General features: G+C 38.8%; 1 protein-coding gene across 1 annotated transcript; it reads right to left on the bottom strand.

The window, feature by feature from the left end:
* Positions 1–2,337: 2,337 nt before the first annotated feature.
* Positions 2,338–6,005, bottom strand: LOC306867255 (elastase-1-like; the record flags this gene model as incomplete). The annotated part of the gene is made up of 8 exons (XM_079412859.1): positions 2,338–2,453; positions 2,544–2,693; positions 2,798–2,940; positions 3,049–3,185; positions 3,610–3,732; positions 4,446–4,546; positions 5,709–5,800; positions 5,966–6,005. 8 exons carry the CDS (start codon positions 6,003–6,005, stop codon positions 2,442–2,444), a joined length of 798 nt encoding a protein of 265 aa, XP_079268985.1. The 3' UTR covers positions 2,338–2,441.
* Positions 6,006–21,510: the final 15,505 nt, after the last annotated feature.

Raw genomic sequence — 21,510 nt, 5'->3', positions numbered from 1 at the left:
ATTCAGCGTTGATCACAGAAATAAATTATAAATAAATTAAAAATAGTTGTTTCCAAACTTTTGTCCAGTTTTTTATGTTTTTTTTTTTTTAATTCAAGGGCAAATACCACCAAACATGTATTAACAATGTTTGTACCTGTTAAATTGAAAATCTATTTCCACAAGCAACAGCTGATATCATGTACATATGACTCTTAAAACATTTTAACACTAATTCACAAAAATTAGTTTTAGTTTTTCAAGAGTAGCCTGAATATTAACCATGGTTTTATAACTAATAAAAAATGGCTATAAAGTCATGGTGACCACGTATCAATCACGGGTTTGCTACAAAAATTATAGTTTAACCATGTAGTTAAAAAATAAAAAATCTACAATAAAAGCATGGTTAATTTTCATAAGGATAGCCTAACGTTACTCTCTTTTTATCCGTTCTTAATTATTAAACAGATACAATAATTACTTACCGATGAGGAGGAGGATGACTCCTCGCTGACAGAAGTATCTAAATTTGCCTCTTTGTCTTGTTCTTGTTCATCCGGTTCCTCTGTCTCTTCAGGACACAAGTCAGCAGCAGTGTCAACGAGTATTGTAGGTTCCACACTTGGACGATCTTTTAGAATTTGGTCCAAAATATAAAAAAAGGACATGTCTGTCTTTCTGCCCCAGAGCAGGCATTGTTATCTTTCACAGCTTTGTAGTCTTTTTTTAGTTTTTTAAGTTTGTCGCGTAGCTGACCCGGCGTTCGCTGATACCCAGCCTCAGCCAATTTGTCAGTTAGTTCTTTAAATACTCGGTTGTTTCTGATCGTGCCGTCCAATTTGACTTGAATATTTTTTTCTGACCATAGTTGTAAAAATAATTCAGTCTCCTCGTCACTCCAGTTCACACGCTTTCCGTCGTTTGACATTTCTTACTTTTGAAGTTCTTACTTTACGTTACTTTTCACTTTTTTTCACTACTGACCTGCTACTGTTTACAACACGCGCGTTTCGTGACGTACGCCTCGTCGCTCAATTTCTGATTGGCTGTCTGTTGCCAAGCATCCAGCAGCAACAAGCAAACACCGCTCACTTTCACACTGAACAAACTTAGCACCGCAATGCGGGTTTAACACCGCAAATGCTACGTGTCTACGTGGTGGCCAGGGGTGGCACCGGCCCCCCCCTGAAATTTGGCTGGCCACCCCAGGTGCCCCCCCCCCCCCCCCCCCCCCTACCAGATGTCTTGCGATAGGCTTGTTTTTATTTAATTTCTAACTGCATCTGGCGTATCTTGGCATGTGTAGGCAGCTGCCTAGGACTGCCAAGATACGCAGTCCTATCTTGACTGATACGCAGTCCTTCTCTTCTTTATTAATTATAGACATTTTAGCGTGATCTTAATGACAAATGTCGAGAGCGCATAATGTCACGCGATCATGTAATGCGCGAGCACGAATCTCTCCACTCGCAAGCGGATTTCCTTCACTCGCACAAAACTGGACGTGTGCTTTTAAATCTAAATTGTTCTTTTATGAATTGGCTCGGGTCTCACTCAGATATTGTGTGTATGCTCAAACGTTATTCTCGCATCACTGAAGACCAGAAAAGCTTTTTTTTTCTAATTCAAGTGAAGAGTAGGCTTTTCTCACTAAATGGAAGCAAGCTGAATTTAGTTAGCCTTCTCTAGTTATTAATTTTATTAATACTTATTTTGCTTAAATTGTAAATATGCATTTATTAAATTATTTTATGTAGTACATTTGTATTTTGTTGTTTTTGTATATGCTGCTACTTCGAGAGCGAATCCCGCATAAATATGCAGATGTCATTCCCAAAACTTTGCAATGTGTTTGTGGGCCAAAAACAAAGTTCTACATTTTAAATGGATTGCTTAGAAAGCTCGCAAAGAGTGCTCATAACCAATAAAGCTGTCACTCTTTGTTCATCGCGATCTCACAAAGTTCTGTGAGGACCAATGAATCTCACACTGTGCAATTAATAGCCTATATAATATAGGCCTATTAACAGGGTTTCATAACCCCGGGTAAAATGCGGTGCTAACACCGCTTTCAAATTACAGATGTGAAACGCGTCTTTACCCGGGGTTAAAAGCGGTGTTTAGAATGTAGATAATCCGGGGTTAAGCGTAGTGTGCAAAGCCCTTCTTTGCTTGGTTTGAAAGTGACTTTTGTTCGACCTTTGTTTAATGCATTGCCCACGAAATGTCACCAAACTTTTTTTTAATGTGACAGGTATGAACAATTTAGTTCCCTCTCAATAATTAAGTACTCCACTGATTTTATTTTTTGTTTTTGATCAAACTAGATTAAATGATTCACAAGCAGTCAGAGAATAGATGCAAAGTTTATTGTAGACTACATATTTTTGCCCATAGCAGATGTTAAAAGTGGGTAAATGGAGGATGTTTGTCTTTCATCTTCTCAGTTTTTTTTCTGTTTATCCAATGATCTGAAATGAACAAAATAAGACAAGATGTTCCTAAAGTAAATTCACAATTAGTTTATTATAAAGACAATAGAGCTAATGAAATGCACTTACGTCATTAATCCAGCTGATGTAGGCAGACACACGAGTGAAGACTGTTGGCTTCTTGTAGGTATTGCAACCCACTCCTGACACAAAGCTGGCCACACCATGGACGACGTACTGACCTCTGACCAGACAGTTCAGAGGACCACCAGAATCACCCTAAAACAACACAACAGGAGCCAAAATTAGACATTTTACTGTAGTGCCAAGTAACTTCTCACAGGAAACAGTTTATGATCTGTTTGAGGGTCAGTCTTTCTCACATTACATCCAGCTACGGTGCCGTCACCAGCGCAAACCATGGTGTTCTTCACGGTGCTTCCCCACCAGTCGCTATGAGAGCAGGTACTGTAGTCGACCACAGGCAGATAGGCCTGTCTTAGCTCAGCGGAGATTGACCCACCATCTGCATGAAGATCACATCCATGAAACAAGAGAGGAATCAGGAATTATTAAATACCAATGATTTCAGGCAACGTCCAGCCTGATTTGTGGTTTTCAAAGTCAAACTGACTCGATGTGAGGCCCCAGCCAGTGATGTAACAGGGGTTGTTGTTGGGCAGAACCTGTCCAGAGACTGGCAGGGTGGCCAACTGCACATATGAGTTCAGAATGGCGAAAGAGGACAGACGAAGAAGAGCAATATCATATCTGAAAAACAAAGAGCAATCATCACTGTCAAATTGCAATTTAATTTTTGATGCTATAGGGGGCTGCTCAGCCGGTCATTATTACAAAAAAATAAAAAAAGATACGATCGTAAACATGAAATATTGATCTGAGTTGAACAATTTATTAATTTTGCCTGTATACTATTACTATCTTAAATCTTACGCTAATAAAACAGTCCATTATAATGTAAAATAAATCAACCTAACAACAAGGCAAACACTGCAACAATATACAATACAACTATTAGTGAGGTCGTTTTCATTACAACCAACTGAGATGCCATTAGACAGTAGACATTACAATTACATCACAAGGCATAGCAATTGTTGTGGTAATTGTTGGTTTATTGTCAGGAACTCCAAGCCATGTGTGAAGCTGTGTTGTGTATGTCATGTTTACACACCCAGAAGCCAAATCGCTGTTCCAGTTGGGGTGGATATAGACATGGCTGACGCTTATGTACTGCTCACGACCCTCGTGGGTGGTGACATCATGGTCGCCCAGGACAACACGCCAATTACTCGAGCTGCACAGGAAACACATTCAGATAAACACAGGTAGAGTCAGGAAACAAGCGTGTACTTTTTGATCTATTGCGCACCATTAGCTCTTGTCTAAAAGATGCAAAAATTTCCAGATGACTTGTCAATTTTGGTCCCAATTAAAGGCAAAAAATGTATCAAATTAGAAGTTTTGAATGTTTTGCAAACACATTGAAAGTGAATCACAACCGCCACCAGAGGGCGAACTGTGACAGTCGTGTGAAAGTGAACAGTCGTATGCTGTACATTTTAGGACATTCTCAGACCTCAACTGATAAGGTGCCTACGGAAAACACCGTACAGTTGTTTCAGATTCATACTCATGTTATCTGTCTCAGTTTTTGACAAGTTTATGTTATTAATGTTAGGGGTTAGCAAGTTGGACTTGGAACCCAAAGGTTGCAGGTTCGATTCCCTGTACTAGCAGGAGTTGTAGGTGGGAGTGAATGAATACCCACAACTGAAGTGCCCTTGAGCAAGGCACTTAACCCCCAATTGTTCCCTGGGCACCACAGCAAAAATGGCTTCCCACTGCTCTCGGGTGTGTGTATGTTCACTACTCACTGCTCCTAATGTGTGTGCGCTAACTTGGATGGGTTAAATGCAGAGGACAAGTTCTGAGTATGGGTTACCGTGCTTGGCAGTCACTTCACTTATTTCTTAACCATCTAGATACAGAACACCACAGATTCATTACGTGTGAATGCAGTGGGCGGCTGTCATCACCCATCCTGGTCTGATCAGAGTCCCACCACAGGTAATATAGTAGTAGCCACCCTCCACGAACTGGAGAGAGATCTGAGAAAGAGACAGTGATTTTAGTTAGTATTTGAAAATATGAGGGGAAAAACAGTAGAAACTCCCACATTTAATTCCAAAATGTTCTGTTGCATGTTCAAATGATGAAAATGCGCTGTTCGTTCCAAAGGTGGAAGGGAGCGCTGTGCCGTTTATAAATGACATAGTGTTTTAAACTTGATAGAAATAGCCCAACAAGTTTAGTGGACTTTATTCATGCTGTTAAATCCAGTTAAAGCCACTTCAAATGGTTTGTCTTGACGTCAAGCTTGTTCCCAGCTAACAAAATAACATTCTAAGAACGTTTTGCCAACGTTCCCATTAAAGGGATAGTTCACACTAAAATGAAAATCCTGTAATTTACACACCTTTATGTCATTGCAAACCTATGACTATCGACATCCTCCAAACACAAATTAAGATGTTTTAAATGAAATCTGAGAGATTTCTGTCCTTCAGTTGAAAGTTTAGTCACCCAAAACTCTTGACACTTCAAAACATCACTTTATATGATGAACCAATTTAATTTGATCTTTTATTCATAAATAAATATTGTTCACTGATCAGCTTATTTATAGAATCCTAAATTAAATGGTTCATCTGTTAAAGTGATCATGTCTCTTTAGAAGATTTGGATTATATTTTCATTTTGGTGTGAACCCGTTATGAAAACATTATTTCTGAATGTTCTCTCAACGTTCAAAACGTCCACTTTTTTCAAAATGTTTTAAAAACATTTTCTCTTGGTCATAAAACCTTTAAGGGAACATTCCATTTTATCACTTTGTAAATATTATGGGAACGTTACTTTTGAATATTCTCTGAACGTTCTAAAATGTAGTAATATTTAAAAAAATAGTTCCATGAACAATATATATAAATTATGTTTTTGTGCTAACAATTTGCCAACATTACAGACCAGATGAACTACGTTCTATTAATGTTACTGGAAGAACGTTCCAGTTCATAACCTTATTAGAACAGAACATTCTCTGTTAGCTGGGTTAGTGGGACAGCAACAAACATTCTACCATATTAAGAAAAATAGCTTGACCACCTTAACCTGTGATAACTATGTCCATTTAGTTGTTGAAAACCACCAAAAGAGGGTTGTTAGTGAGATTCAAGAGGATTTCAGTTGAGTTTGTTAAAAATATTGTACCTGCCAGGGCCAGGAGTTGGGTTTTACCACCTCTCCACCAATAACCCTCTCCTCACGGGCAAGATCCTCCATATATCTGGGCTCAGCCAGGGCTGGACACAAAAGCGCACATAGACATGCTAGGATTTTAGTTTGAACCCATATAGACTCCATTTGTATTTACATCTGAGTACATATGCATTTGTTAACTTGGCAAAATCTACACTACATGCGAGTGATTCTGTAGATTTCTCAACAGAAAGAGAAAAGTGTCTTACCCAAGGCGGCCAGCACGCTCAGCAACAGGATCCTCAGCATGTTTGCAGTCTGTCTGGGCTTTCTGCGGTCTGAAATCGTTCATCGCCCATATATATGCCCGCAGACGTTGGATAGAACAGTTGTCCTGATGCCCACAGATGTGTGAATCACAGCGATATCACCACTGCCAAGGTCAATGTGCCAGTTGCGGAATAAACTTGTTTATCTAGCTCAGGAGTTGGCAACTTTTGACCATGAAGTGCCCTTTTTAATTTTTCTGGTTAATCATTGTGCCATGCATGCCCCTTCACCCCCCTCGTATAAACACACACACACACACACACACACACACACACACATATATATATATATATATATATAGTAAAAGTACATGCTGTATTTATACATAACAATTTTTAAATATTCAGATGAAAATAAATTATCAAATAATAATTTCTTAGTTTAAACAGAGCTGCTGTATTTGATTACTGCTTTTAAACACCATTACATCTTCACACCAGGTGCTTGAATTTAGCTTGGAAAACCTACAAAAATGACCCGCTTTTGTTACATTTATTTTTGGACATTTTATCACTAATCTGACGGTGAGTTGTTGATGTGAGTTTTGACATCTCAGGAATGACTCAAGATCTTCTCTCCGTTTAAATTATAAAGTATATCTTCATAAAATATACTTTCTTTAGATTCCACTAGAAAGGCTGGAAAAATTAGCAACTGTAGTGATGCCGAAGTTGAATGAAGAGGCTCCTGATGGAATGAATGAGAAAGAGGAGATGAGTCCACAAGAGTGTCAATAACTCTGACATCATTAACATTTTGAGCCTCTAGAATCTGTTTAGTGAAAGTAAGAAATAAACCAGAAATGTACTGAAGAAACCCTTTCATAATTCATTTCAATAGGCTTCACACCCGTTACTCTATTATCTTTGATTCTGTGTGGTAGTAGACAGTCTGCATCAGCTGAACAAATTTCTGTTGCTTCATACTAATGTTCATACAACCACAAGCCACAAACCATTATAAAGTGACACCTACAATTCTGAAAAGCTGAAAACTGGCACCAACCATTCAGAAGTGTGCTGGACCTTGACATTGGCTCTTCACAATGCCGTATAGGCTAAGTCTGTGGATACTGCATGTCTGTTATAATATGACTACAAGTCAAAAACAAAACATTCAGGCTTCTCCAGAAGGAAATATTAAAGCAGAAGGTGGCATTAACATGATCAATTACTTGTTACTTAATACACTTGTATTACATTTACTTTTAATCATTTAGCAGACGATTTTATCCAAAGCGACTTACAAATGAGGGTAAGAAGCAATCAAACCAACAAAAGAGCAATAATATGTAAGTGCTGTGACAAGTCTTGGTTAGTCTAACGCAGTAGTGTTAATAATAAACAAAAATAATAAAAAGTAGAGAGAGCTAGTGTTAAAGAGTCAAGTTTTTTTTATATATAGATAAAAAGTAATAGAAATAGAACAGAGAGTGCTAGTGTTAGAGGTCCAAGTGTTGATGAAGGGAAAAGTCGTTAGCCTTTTCTTGATCGAGTTGGCTAGGTCATTCCATCAGCAGAGAACAGTCAATGTAAAGGGCAGTGAAAGGGGTTTTGTGTCTCTTTGGGATGGCACCACAATGTGCTGTTCACTTGAAGAACACAAGCTTCTGGAGGGCACATATGGTCAGAGGTAGTGAATTTAGATAAAGGTGCAGAAGCAGTGGTTGTTTTGTAGGCAAACACCAGTGTCTTGAATCTGATGCAAGCGGCTGTCGGTAACCAGTGCAAACTGATGAACAGAGGTGTGACGTGTTCTTTTCGACTCGATAAAGACTAATCTCGCTGGCACATTCTGGATTGGTTGCAGAGGCTTGATATTACTTGCTTGGCCTGCCAAGAGAGTGTTGCAATAGTACAGCCTGGACAAAACAAGTGCTTGGACAACAAATGAATAAGATAATAATTTTGTGAATATTTATATTTAAGGATTGCTACACCAAGTTGGTAGAACACAGTGATTTTTATTTACGTTTTTTTTATTATTATTATTTTCTTTTTCTTTATTTCTGCAATTATCTTCTCTTTCTCTTGCATATTTTGTATTGTAGGCCTAACAAGTGCTCAAAACACAGTGCAAATTCTGACAATCATTTAATTCTTTCCTGAGTTTCAGAGGGGAAAAAAAGAGAATTGTCTGGTTCATGCAAACAGCAGATGGCAATAAAGGTGTATTTAGTTTGCGATCCACTGTAAAGAAGAAAACGGTTCCTATGCAGTTCACTGCCCTCCAATCCATGAGCATGGGATATGCGCTGAAGTTTACTAGACAAAACGTGTTTATTCGAAACACCTTGCAACCTCATCACACACGACTCAGGGAAGTTTGCCTTTTGATAATAATGTAAAATCATGTAATATACATGTTTATATAATACATCCGTGATATTTGTAAATGTATTAATTAATATAAAATCATACTTAAAAGCTCTAATATCCCAGCACAATCCGGTATCACGCCAAAGTGTGTAATAGAGACGCTGATCCTCTCGAGGATGCGTGTGAGTGTCACGCTTAGCCTCCTTTAGGCGTGAAAATGACACACATGTATGAAGTTGGAGTTACCACTGGAGGACCAGCAGGGGCGATCATTTCCCCAATGCCAACAACTGCACACGGACCAAAGACCAGCGGTATAGTGCGTTAAAAGATGGATTTAGATGACTTCAAAACGCATACTGGTGGGGCCCTGGTTGTAGCTGGTGGACCAGCTTTGCTGAGCTGGTGTGGATCTGGTTGTAGCTGGTGGACTAGCTTTGCTGAGCTGGTGTGGATCTGGTTGTAGCTGGTGGACTAGCTTTGCTGAGCTGGTGTGGATCTGGTTGTAGCTGGTGGACTAGCTTTGCTGAGCTGGTGTGGATCTGGTTGTAGCTGGTAGACCAGCTTCGCTGAGCTGGTGTGGATCTGGTTGTAGCTGGTAGACCAGCTTTGCTGAGCTGGTGTGGACCTGGTTGTAGCTGGTGGACCAGCTTGGCTGAGCTGGTGTGGACCTAGTTGTAGCTGGTGGACCAGCTTGGCTGAGGTGGTGTGGACCTGGTTGTAGCTGGTGGACCAGCTTGGCTGAGCTGGTGTGGACCTGGTTGTAGCTGGTGGACCAGCTTGGCTGAGCTGGTGCCCTGGTTGTAGCTGGTGGACCAGCTTGGCTGAGCTGGTGTGGACCTGGTTGTAGCTGGTGGACCATCTTGGCTGAGCTGGTGTGGACCTGGTTGTAGCTGGTGGGCCAGCTTGGCTGAGCTGGTGTGGACCTGGTTCTAGCTGGTGGACCAGCTTGGCTGAGCTGGTGTGGACCTGGTTCTAGCTGGTGGACCAGCTTGGCTGAGCTGGTGTGGACCTGGTTCTAGCTGGTGGACCAGCTTGGCTGAGCTGGTGTGGACCTGGTTGTAGCTGGTGGACCAGCTTGGCTGAGCTGGTGTGGACCTGGTTCTAGCTGGTGGACCAGCTTGGCTGAGCTGGTGTGGACCTGGTTCTAGCTGGTAGACCAGCTTGGCTGAGCTGGTGTGGATCTGGTTGTAGCTGGTGGACCAGCTTGGCTGAGCTGGTGTGGACCTGGTTCTAGCTGGTAGACCAGCTTGGCTGAGCTGGTGTGGATCTGGTTGTAGCTGGTGGACCAGCTTGACTGAGCTGGTGTGGACCTGGTTGTAGCTGGTGGACCAGCTTGGCTGAGCTGGTGTGGATCTGGTTGTAGCTGGTGGACCAGCTTGGCTGAGCTGGTGTGGATCTGGTTGTAGCTGGTGGACCAGCTTGGCTGAGCTGGTGTGGATCTGGTTGTAGCTGGTGGACCAGCTTGACTGAGCTGGTGTGGACCTGGTTGTAGCTGGTGGACCAGCTTGGCTGAGCTGGTGTGGACCTGGTTCTAGCTGGTGGACCAGCTTGGCTGAGCTGGTGTCATGAATCATTAAGTTGTTTTAATAGTTGGAAACAAGAACCACAGAAAAAATTAAAAATTAAAAATTAAAAAAAATTATACAGGCATGCAAACCTTTTTTTTTTGTTTTTTGGGAGGGGGGAGTGCTTTTTCACATTTTGGAACTGTCACCATTGGCATACAGTTTTGCTTGAAGAAATATATTAAGTACACATTTAATATTTCTTGTACTTAATACCTGTTTCACCCGACAAAAATGATCCAGATCTAAAACTTCCTGGTTGAGTTGATACACATTGACCATGTAACAACATTGTATGTTGAATTGAAAACATTTAATTATTATATAAGTTTATAATGTATTTAATTAAATATGTTCCACACAAACCCATCGCAGAGCTCAACAGGGACTGTCAAACAAAGAGACATGTTAGAGCCTTTTCTGGTTTGCTTTGAATGAATGACCTGATTTATAGCATATTTGTTTAGTTGCTTGATGAGACATTCTTGTGCTGAATGCTGTAAGTTGATTCCTCCCAATGTTATAATTGTCATAACTGTTTTATGGGACATCACATCGCTACTGCATGCCTGCAAAATAGTAGTAACTCACCCAAAACATACTGTATACCCCACTGTCACCTTTAACACACAAGGAATGACCTAAAACAGCAGTTTAAATCTCCTTTAAGGGAACAAAACTGTAACATGGCACAAACAGACAGAAAGACAGACACAAATAACTGGGAAATAAGTAAATTCTGTTAATGTAGTGATCTTAAGTAAGATTATTCAGATTCTATAATTTAAGATGACACAAGACAGAGGTCCCCGGAGGCCATATACTCACTATGTACAGCATTACAATTAAACAAATATTTAAAATGATTATAAGTACATTGGTAGGATAAAAAACAAATACAGAGCAAGTACAGAGTATACACATATTTCAATTAAATGTCCCTTTCAAGAGTGTTTGGAAACACACAGATGTAGTTTTCATTAGTGAAGTTAATGTGCAAGCATTTGTTCACTATTTTAGTTTGGGGAACTGCCCGTAATTGAAATGAGAAGAGCATACTAAGATGTGGGGAAGAAAAATCCTTGATCTCCCACTCTGCAAAAGGGGCACATCAACAGGACAGATTTCTTTTAACAGCACAGTGCAGCTCTCTGACTCATCAATGCACACAGTTAAGATCTTGTTGACAACATCGGAAGAATTTTACTCATAATGAACTTGTTAACAATTTGAAGTGCCGCTCCCCTGGCATTTTTAACAAGTTTTACAAGCTGTCCATTGCCATTTCAAGTTAAAGGCTGAATGTGCCCAAAGAGGTCCCCAATTTTCCACGCTCACTGACAAATGATGTAGCAAGTGGACATTAAATATCATGGACTTTTCTCCACACAACATCTGGAAACGAAACACAAACTCAAGGAGTAATAGATCTGCAGCATTTACATCATCTTTTGAAATTCTGTCACCCAGAAGCAGGTATACAGCTTCCACTAGTAGTGCAAAATGGCAAAGATACTTTGATGGGAGAATATCTTTGAGGCAAGGCAATACATAAAAAAGGAGCCAAGATCTCCACTCAGCAGCTTTCCAGTACTTTCTTTCACTGAGATCCCTGGGGAGTCTGCGAATATATGGAGGTGGTTTTATTTTGGACAAGCGTGCATTTACAACACGTTGATTGTCCGGGGAGCCAATATAGATTTCACTACCCGATTCCTCTAGCCACAATTTTGACAACTGCTTCATCACACCAAGTAAAACACAATGCATATAATCTGCCACAAATCCATAAACCACCTCAAAATATGGCAAATTGGACAATGGTGATAGGCCCTTGACCCCGCTAATAGATTGTCCTCCTCTAACTGTCTTGGATCATTTCTGATGCATTTCTGTCAGCATGCAGGATATCTGATTGCTCCAAATATATATTGTCCTGGAAGATAACAAAACCCACAGCCATGGTAGCCATTAAACTGGGTGATGTTTTGCATCAGGGGTCTAGCAACAGAGTCCACACAACAACATAACCCTACACGTTTAGTTTTTATCCACAAATGTATGATCTTGTTCCACCACATCACCCCATCTGTGACCAGTTTTTTTACTTGCTCTACAAATCTGTGAATAAAAATATCCCCTTTCCTACGCCACAGAGTATCATGTTTTTTCTACGCTCTGCTGGTGGAATTTCATTTGTAGCCAGCTGTATTTGCCAGACTGATGTACAAGGCTTTGTATAAGAGACTTCCATCTGAATTGAACACATACGAAAGGTTATTCTTATTGTGCAAAATGTGAGCGCTCCGGATGTGAGAGCTCCTTGTACATATCACCATCATTAATGTCCCTAAAGACATTTTCTGATATTGCTCTTGAAAATCTAATGTTGAGTGAATCTCTAAAGTTGTCATTTCCAAGGAGTGATGTAACTTGTAAATCGACTGGTAAGATCTTGGGTACTATTTGTCTTGTTGCAGTTTGAACACACATAGTGTTTCCTCTGATTATCTTTTGTCTGAATTACAAGATATGACTGAAAGAATGTACAGAGGAAATGAAGCTCTGTTCTCTGATTTGACCAAATTAATTGCAAAATTAATTTGTCACGTGACTAGTTGACATGGAAAGAAAGGCAGACGGTGAGGTGTGGACAGATATCACGTACTGTTGAAACGGGAAGACGCTGCACCAATTTGTAAAGGTTAATAAAGACTACAATGGAATTAAAATAAACTTTATGATATAAACACTCTAACTACTTACTATGACCACAATCTGCATGAGAGTTGAGGCAATGGCCAATGTCAGCAGTCGCAAAATTATTTGCAGCTTTTGGTCTTCTCCGTAAATGCACAAGATGGTCAAATTCAAATCTCATGACAGGCCGTCCTTTGGTCTTCCTTTTCAGCTGAAACGAAGAGAAATATACACGTTGAGACAGTGTGTTAAAATGATGTGACCAAAATATTTGAGAGGAAGGACTGTAAGGAAAGTTTTGGTGAACCACAGAAAGAGAGAGAGCAAAACTGTGTAAATGAATCATGGATTACAGTTTGGAAAAATATGAAAGGAAAGGAAAAGCTGCGAGAGAGAGAGAGGGAGAGAGGACTACAAGAGATAGCTTTTTAAAAGAGCTGTTGGATTACAGGTTGTTGATCTGACGTAACTGCAAGATATTGAACGCTATCTCACAACAAATTAGTACCTTTTTTACAAGGTGGCTAATTCGTATGAATTCGTACGACCTCACTCGTACGATTTTGTATGATCTGTCTAAACCCCAATGACCCCAGTTTTCTGGCATCCCTCCTCCACTCAGTGAGGTCGTACGAATTAGCCACCTCGTCTTCTCAATTTGTTGTTTAGGATGTAGCTACACATACAATGCATTTATAATATCAAATTTATGCGCTTATTTACAGGACGACTGAGACTGGCACAAAGGCAAAAGGGGAATGGTAAAAATCACAAAACTGGTTGAAATAATTAGATCCAGATGCAGAGCATTAAGATGGTTTTAAGATGTCTTGAGACCAAGAACAAAAGATCAAGACCTAAGCTTGTTGTTACTGTTGGTCTCCCAGCTTTGCCTTGCAATTATTTGATTTTTTTTTTGGTTGCTGTCTGAAATAAAATAACAATATTAAATGGGTATTGTTATTTTAATGTGCTAATTTAACACATTTATAGTCTTCAGAGGTGTATGGAAGGCTATGATCACTTCTTGGTTGCATGAATGCAATACATGAGTCAAGATATGTGTGTTATATGTTATGACGTTCAATAAACACCATATAACCTCCATTATAACATGTATGTTTGTCTGTTGAGTGAATGTGTGAATTAGTGATGCTTTTATGCTGATTGTTTGATCTGTAGAAACACATTTTTACAGCACTTTCCTGTTGTATTTTGTATATTTTTGTCCCACTTTCCCCAGACATTTATAATTATCTGTTAATTTCTTTTCTAGGTGTGTCTGGTGCTGGTTCAGATGGAGTCTCAGTGTCAGTGATGGAGGGAGATTCAGTCACTCTAAACACTGATGTTAAAATAAACCAACAAGAAAAGGTTCATTGGTATTTTAATGGCATTCGCATCGCTTACATCAATAGAGATCTCAGTGATATCTGTACAGATGTTCAGTGTAATAAAGGCACTGAGAGATTCAGAAAAAGACTGAAGCTGGATCATCAGACTGGATCTTTGACCATCATGAACTCCACAATCACAGACTCTGGGGAATATAAACTAGAGATCATTAAAGGAAGTGAGAATGAAACAATCTTCAATGTTACTGTCATTGGTGAGTCATTATGTTTAATAGCAGGATATTTATGTTTAAATCACATCATTGTATTTATTATACCAGTGACATTCAGATCAACAGCAGCAGATTCAGCATCATTAGGATTGAGTGTCACTCTCACTAGTGTGTATCATTTAGTCATTAGAATTTGAGAACACGGCATTTTTTAACTGACAGTAGTTTTTATTGTTTTAATGGCTTTATTGACTTTTTGACCGGTGTCTGAAGTGCATAGTCGGGAAGTCGTGGCCTAATGGTTAGAGAGTCGGCCTTGTAATCCAAAGGTTGCGGGTTCGAGTCTCCGGCCGGCAGGGATTGTAGGTGGGGGGAGTGAATGTCCAGCGCTCTCTCCACCCTCAATACCACGACTGAGGTGCCCTTGAGCAAGGCACCGAACCCCCAACTGCTCCCCGGGCGCCGCCACTGGCTGCCCACTGCTTCGGGTGTGTGTTCACGGTGTGTGTGTGTGTGTTCACTGCTGTGTGTGTGCACGTTGGATGGGTTAAATGCAGAGCACGAATTCAGAGTATGGGTCACCATACTTGGCTGAATGTCACTTCACATATACAAATGCCACAATGATGTTGACTTTGGCCAGCAGCAGCCTGTGACGTCACTACAGGTGCGACTGTGTGTGAAGAGTATTACGCGATAATACCATTCAGGTGCCCTGTATAACACATCATCCTCTTCTTTATCTGAATCACATATCTATAGAAATAGCATATAAATAAACATAAATAGCATAGAGAGGCAGAGGACCCATTACGGTGTGTGCACAACAAACGCAAAACGAATATTCTCATTGTGTTATCACTCTAGATTACTCACGGGATGTTTTTCATGTCACTTTTGCAAATAAAAGACAGACTGAGAAGGCTCAGTTGATCTAACAGCTCACTTGAGTTTGTGTCTGAAGAGTGAGAAAGGTCTAAGGCCTTTTTAATCTCCTCCGCCAACTCAGACTGAGACCTCCACGACTGCACTTTCTGCTGAGCCTTAGCAGGTTCCGAGCTGGGGGGAACCAGCTTTTGCCCCTTTTCCTTCGAGAATGCGAATGCGAACTGAGTTTCTTAAAGCTATAGGGTAGGTAATTTCAGATAGGCTGGACATAGCAAGATAGCTTTGACAGCATAAGATCCCACCCTCCCTGCAAATCACTCTCCAAAGCCATGGCTTCTCCAAAACACATGAACAATGAGAGGCGGCATTGGTGGAGGGTTGAATGCAACGTTGTCAGATTACCTTGTGTCTCATTCACCGGTGAGAAAACATTACAGTAGAAAGCGCATAATATTACAATAATAACGCCTTCCATTCTCGCTCGGTCTGCAGTAATGTAATGGAACGCGCTGATGATGTATCATGTCTGCGCGAACAGGGTGCACAGAGGTATACAAATACATACATTGACAGGCAGGTAGAACAGCCTATCATAGCCCTCGGACCAAGGGATATGATTGGACGGACATTTTATGGTCCTACGCTTTCCACACTGTAAAAAAAAGAAAAGTTGAGCCAACTTAAAATTTTAAGACAACCAGCTTCAGCAGATTTTTGAGTTTTCTCAACTTGTTGTTTTAAGTTTATACAACAAAAAGTTGAGAATCTCTTACAAAAATAAGCTGAGAGAACTCAAAAATCTGCCGAAGCTGGTTGCCTTACAATTTTTCGTTGGCTCAACTTTTTTTTTAATTTTTTTTTTTACAGTGCACAGACAATATAAATACATTTAGACCACTTAACTGAGTGATTGCTATCTGGATGTAAAGAGACTTTCAACCAGCATAACAAAAAATTTAGCCCCCTCAAGGGCTGAACATGCATGCTCTTCTCCCAAATATATCATGCCTAAGTTGTGCGAATCCCCAAGTGTAAGATATCTCTGACATGGAGGAGCACAAAGCATTTTGTCCTGGAATTCATAGTAATCCTTAATACAGTAATCCTTTACTGTCCTCTAGGGGGCGAAGTGGAACCTCCCATTCCAAAGGGCTCTTGTGCTCCAGATTCAGGTCCACCTTCAGGAATAAGCGTGACTGTTTTTCGTGGCCGTATCGACTGTTGTGATTTGATGAGTGTGCTTTACAAAGGGCAAATATTAAAAAACAGCTATTATAGTGAGAGGAAAATATTGTCTTTATTATGCAAAATTAGTGTTTAAATGTCTTTTTGTGGTTATTTTTAAAAGGAGACAAGATGGAAAAATAAGCTCAGGCATCTGTCAAAAGTCCAAGGATGAGGTAAAAAACTGTAGCGTACTAGTATAATGATATTCTCAACTGTGCTTGATTTCACTGCAGATGTGTGTTTGTTTGTATGTGACGTGGCTTGATTCATGTAATTTATTCAGATATCAAACAAAGAATCACCATTAAATCAGAAAATATAACACTATTTCTGCTCTTAAAAACAACAGGGAAACAAACATTTGTATTCATCTGCTAGTCTTTTCACTGACTGAATGGAGTTTACATCAAAATCATTCATATGGGTGATAGAAATTTTAGACTGACTCATGACTGATGACAGATCTGCTGACTTCTTGAGTTCCTGTAACTGTAACAGGTTCATTTCTCTCTCTGTATGCTTTCCTTACAGATGGAAAATGTCACATGATCTGAGAGGATCCCAAGTGGTCCATGCATCTGCAACGTTATTTCCACACTTCAGCTTTAGCTGTTGAGCTGTAACCTATACTATACTTATTAATCATAAAGCACTTTTTGCATGTTGTGGAAATAATAACCTACCTGTTACTGGAAGCACGCATAATTTAGGACATTTAGATCAGAACATTACCTGGTAGTTGCAGTTTATGAACCTGGAATAATATTTATATTTATCATTTAGCATGCTTCTTTTGACAAGAGCCTTGGTTTCTGGTTATGGGTTAGTGAAGTGCTTGTGGAAGTGATGTGTTTTCAGCTGTTTCTTAAAGGTTGAGATGTTCTCAGCAGATCAAATAGAGGTTGGATGTGTCTGGAGTGAAGCTTCTGAAAGAAACTCATAGTGATGGAACCACTAGGTGGCGCATATTCATTATTAAACTTTCTTTATACTTTATTTGTATTCAGTTTAACAATAGCCTACTTTTAGCATTTAGTTGTCTTGATAAAGTCATAAACCAAATGCTTTGTAACAATGAGATGGAAACACTCAATTCAGCATTTAACCATGAATTTACACAGATATCAAAGTGTATAAGACAAACCTACCATGAGTTCTCAGGACAGTCAACATTACTTCATTATTTCATTTACAAAATGTATTAAATGGACAAATTCCATGTGAAGAAGATCTGTCCCACACACAGGGCATCCTGTCAGTTTTTATGCACACTGTATTAATGTACTGTATTTGCATACTATAATGTGCAAAGTTTTGCATTATTTTGATCCAGCGCACAGCTGGATAGTTTGGTTCATTAGAACTCATTAGAATTTGAAATTCTTGTGGAGAAGATAAATTGGAAAAATACTTCCATATTATACAGTATGAATCTGATTGTCTCTTTTGCACTTTATTTGCATGTTTGCATTGTAAGTATATCATTTTTACTGTCGCTTATGTGAAAAAAATGTAACGGTCTGCTGTTTTAAATAAACTGATTGAATGTTATAAATGATTATTATATAAGCAAATTATATTTTAAGGGAAAAGATTGCTTGGTAAGCATTTACCAGTGTTATTTCAGTATAAATATTATAGTATAGTTGATATTCATATTTTGAATTAGTTTTGAGTAATTTGTATATGAAGAGTTCAGATGCAAAAACCTCTAAATATGTCTGACGTTTTTCTTTAAAATTAGCATTTCTTTCTGGCTACTATGTATAGGTTTCTGTGTAAGTACTGGTACTTCTGAATGGGTTGAGGCTGGGATTTAGGGCATTTGAAGTGACATATAACTATTCACTCAGTATCGTTATCTCATTTTTGACCAAGATGGCTTTTGGAGGCTTTTGTATTGGAACTCTTCATATTGTTTTATTTTAATTAAACTTTTAGTAATTTTGATTTTGTAATTGTTATTTATTTTTTTAGATATATGTCAATATTTGTATTAATTTTATTTCAGTTTTAGTACTTCTACATGAACTAAACAACATTTTACCTTGGCAACTGATAAAAAAAAGTTTATTATTATTTTATGTCAGTAAACACTTTCATTTGAATTACACACACTATCCATACAGCATTTACTTGAAGTTCCTCTGAGATTTTAAATTAGTTTCACTAATTAACCCTTGTGGACATTTTTGTCCATTTTAGTTTTGTTTTTGTTTTTTTGATAATTTAGCCTGTGTTAATGCTAACTGCATACATTTTTGCTCAAGTGTGTATTTTTATTGGAATTTTAATATTCCACCCTCATTTCCTTTAATAAATCCATTTTACACTAGGTACAAAAAAATAGTTCCTCTCAGCGCCTTTTGGACAAAAATGTCCCCATTAAAACTGCTATTTTTAATCGCAGTGTCTTTAACTGTAAAATGACGCCATTTTTGTTAATAGGATTTTGTTGGCAAGGCAAGGCTTCAAATTTTTATTTTTTACCAGATGGTGCCATTTTTTCAGGTTTGGTCAATAAAGGGTCTATATGTGCTTTAACTTCAAATATCACAGTGAAACCACAGTTACCGTGGTAAAGGCATGGTAAAGTGTGTCGTGTTTGTGTTTCAACTTCAAATATCACAGTGAAACCACAGTTACCGTGGTAAAGGCATGGTAAAGTGTGTCGTGTTTGTGTTTCAACTTCAAATATCACGGTGAAACCACAGTTACCGTGGTAAAGGCATGGTAAAGTGTGTCGTGTTTGTGTTTCAACTTCAAATATCACGGTGAAACCACAGTTACCGTGGTAAAGGCATGGTAAAGTGTGTCGTGTTTGTGTTTCAACTTCAAATATCACGGTGAAACCACAGTTACCGTGGTAAAGGCATGGTAAAGTGTGTCGTGTTTGTGTTTCAACTTCAAATATCACGGTGAAACCACAGTTACCGTGGTAAAGGCATGGTAAAGTGTGTCGTGTTTGTGTTTCAACTTCAAATATCACGGTGAAACCACAGTTACCGTGGTAAAGGCATGGTAAAGTGTGTCGTGTTTGTGTTTCAACTTCAAATATCACGGTGAAACCACAGTTACCGTGGTAAAGGCATGGTAAAGTGTGTCGTGTTTGTGTTTCAACTTCAAATATCACGGTGAAACCACAGTTACCGTGGTAAAGGCATGGTAAAGTGTGTCGTGTTTGTGTTTCAACTTCAAATATCACAGTGAAACCACAGTTACTGTAGTAAAAGCATGGTAAAGTGTGTCGTGTTTGTGTTTCAACTTCAACTTCGCTAATCTGATTAATCAAAAGACAGAATAGATTTTAGCATAGTGTAAATATAATCTATAGCTATTTGCGCTTAGTCACTTAGTTTAACATATCGCTAAAAATACTGCTATTGTCACTTAGTGTAGATAAAATCCATTGCTATTCATAGACGTTGGAACAGGGGGAGCGGCCAAGTGTTTGATTTAAGCCTACATTTCAAAATTTTGTGTCATAAAATTTCTTGTTTTTAAGCAAATGTTGAATTTAGCCAGAGACTAGGCGCGCTCAGAGCTGTCATATATCACAACTTTTCAGTGTTTTCAACCACATACTGTTTATTTTAGGTTTCAGACATATAAATTCACATAAGTACTAAAAAAAACAATACATTTAGAGTTTGTAAAATGCACACTGATGTCTATGGAAGAGGTAATAATAATCCTTTCCATTATAATTCGACACGTTTTATTCATATCAGATACACATTGTGTAAGGAACTTTAATGTTTATTCTATTCTTCTCCCAGTTCACCCGTCACTTACTTTTAAGTATTTCAGGAGAAGTGGATAAATTCACGTGTTGTAAATCCAACAGATCCGATTCTCTGAACTGCATCCGCGGCACAAACTAACATGGCGGCGCCCATCGCGCATACAGCTCAACTAACGCGATCGTTATAAAGGTGTTTAAACAACAATACACTTCCACTTGCATGTATTTGACAATCGGAATATCAGATATTTCATGCCATAGCTAACACATTTGTGAATATTCTGAGTAAAAAAGGAAAAATGACATAAAAGCATATCATCATTCATTCAGCGCTGTTGCTGCTGCGGTGTGTCACGTGACAAGCAATGACGCGTCACCATGGAAACCATAAAAGGCCTACACTAAAAAAAATCCCCCCGCCCCCCTCTGACAATATAGTTCCCACGTCCCTGTTGCTATTTGAACTCAAGAAAAATTATCGCAGTTTCAACTGAGGGGCCTATAATCAGTCCGTGCTCAGGGCACCTCTGCAATCCGTCCCTGTGAGAAACATATGGGGTTGAGAGTGACGGGGTTAAGGTTTTTCTGTCAAAATGCCCACTGCTGCTCATGTAGTGTAGGAGAGTAGCCCATAGATGGCAGCAATAAAATAAGTAAAGTTCTGGTAAGTGATGTCACCTATGAGTGGAGTCTAAATTATTACGGCACAGAATGGTTAGTGTGACAGGGTTGAGTTCAGACTGAGGGACATAACTTTAAAAATCAGCTTTTTATAAAAAATGTAGTTTTTTTTTTGTTTTTTTCGGGGGGGAGAAAGGAACACAAATAAATGCTTACATTATTGCCAAAAATCATTGACACTGTGCATATTTTGTTGAAGTACAAACTCAGTGAAGTGCCTCAGGGACATGACAAAATGCTTGGTTTAAGATAGATATAAGACATTATTTTATGCAAAAGTTATTAAAATGCAGTAATTATTTTATTAATTACAATGGGCACACCAAAGTATTCTGAAAAGCTTCTAACAATTCATTTTGGTGAACCATCACTTTAAAAACTTTGGGGGAATGAAATTTTACTGAATAGAAATGACCCATAAACCATTAACAAGAGTCTATGAGGACAATAGGCTAATATGATTAAACAAAGTACAATATGAAATAAATGGAATATCACATAAAGTGCACCAAAAAACACTATTTTATCAGGAGAAGAAAATCGTCACTTCCTGGGAAACTGGTGCAAAGTAGACTACCGATAATGAAAATGGAAGTTGCGGCAAACAGGGAAGCCGCTATGGCTCTTTCCTCTACATCATCACAAATGGTATATTTGTGCCCCATTATATTACTTTCCTCAAACAATGTGGTTTATTTTTGCTTATAAAATCCAAAATATATTTTTATAAATCCATTTTCACCTACAATATTAAACCTATTGTTGATAAGTGTATTTGAGTTTAAATCCT

Source organism: Barbus barbus, assembly GCF_936440315.1.
Source record: "Barbus barbus genome assembly, chromosome: 49".
Lineage (NCBI taxonomy): Eukaryota > Metazoa > Chordata > Actinopteri > Cypriniformes > Cyprinidae > Barbus > Barbus barbus.
This window is presented reverse-complemented; position numbering and strand designations above follow the sequence as displayed.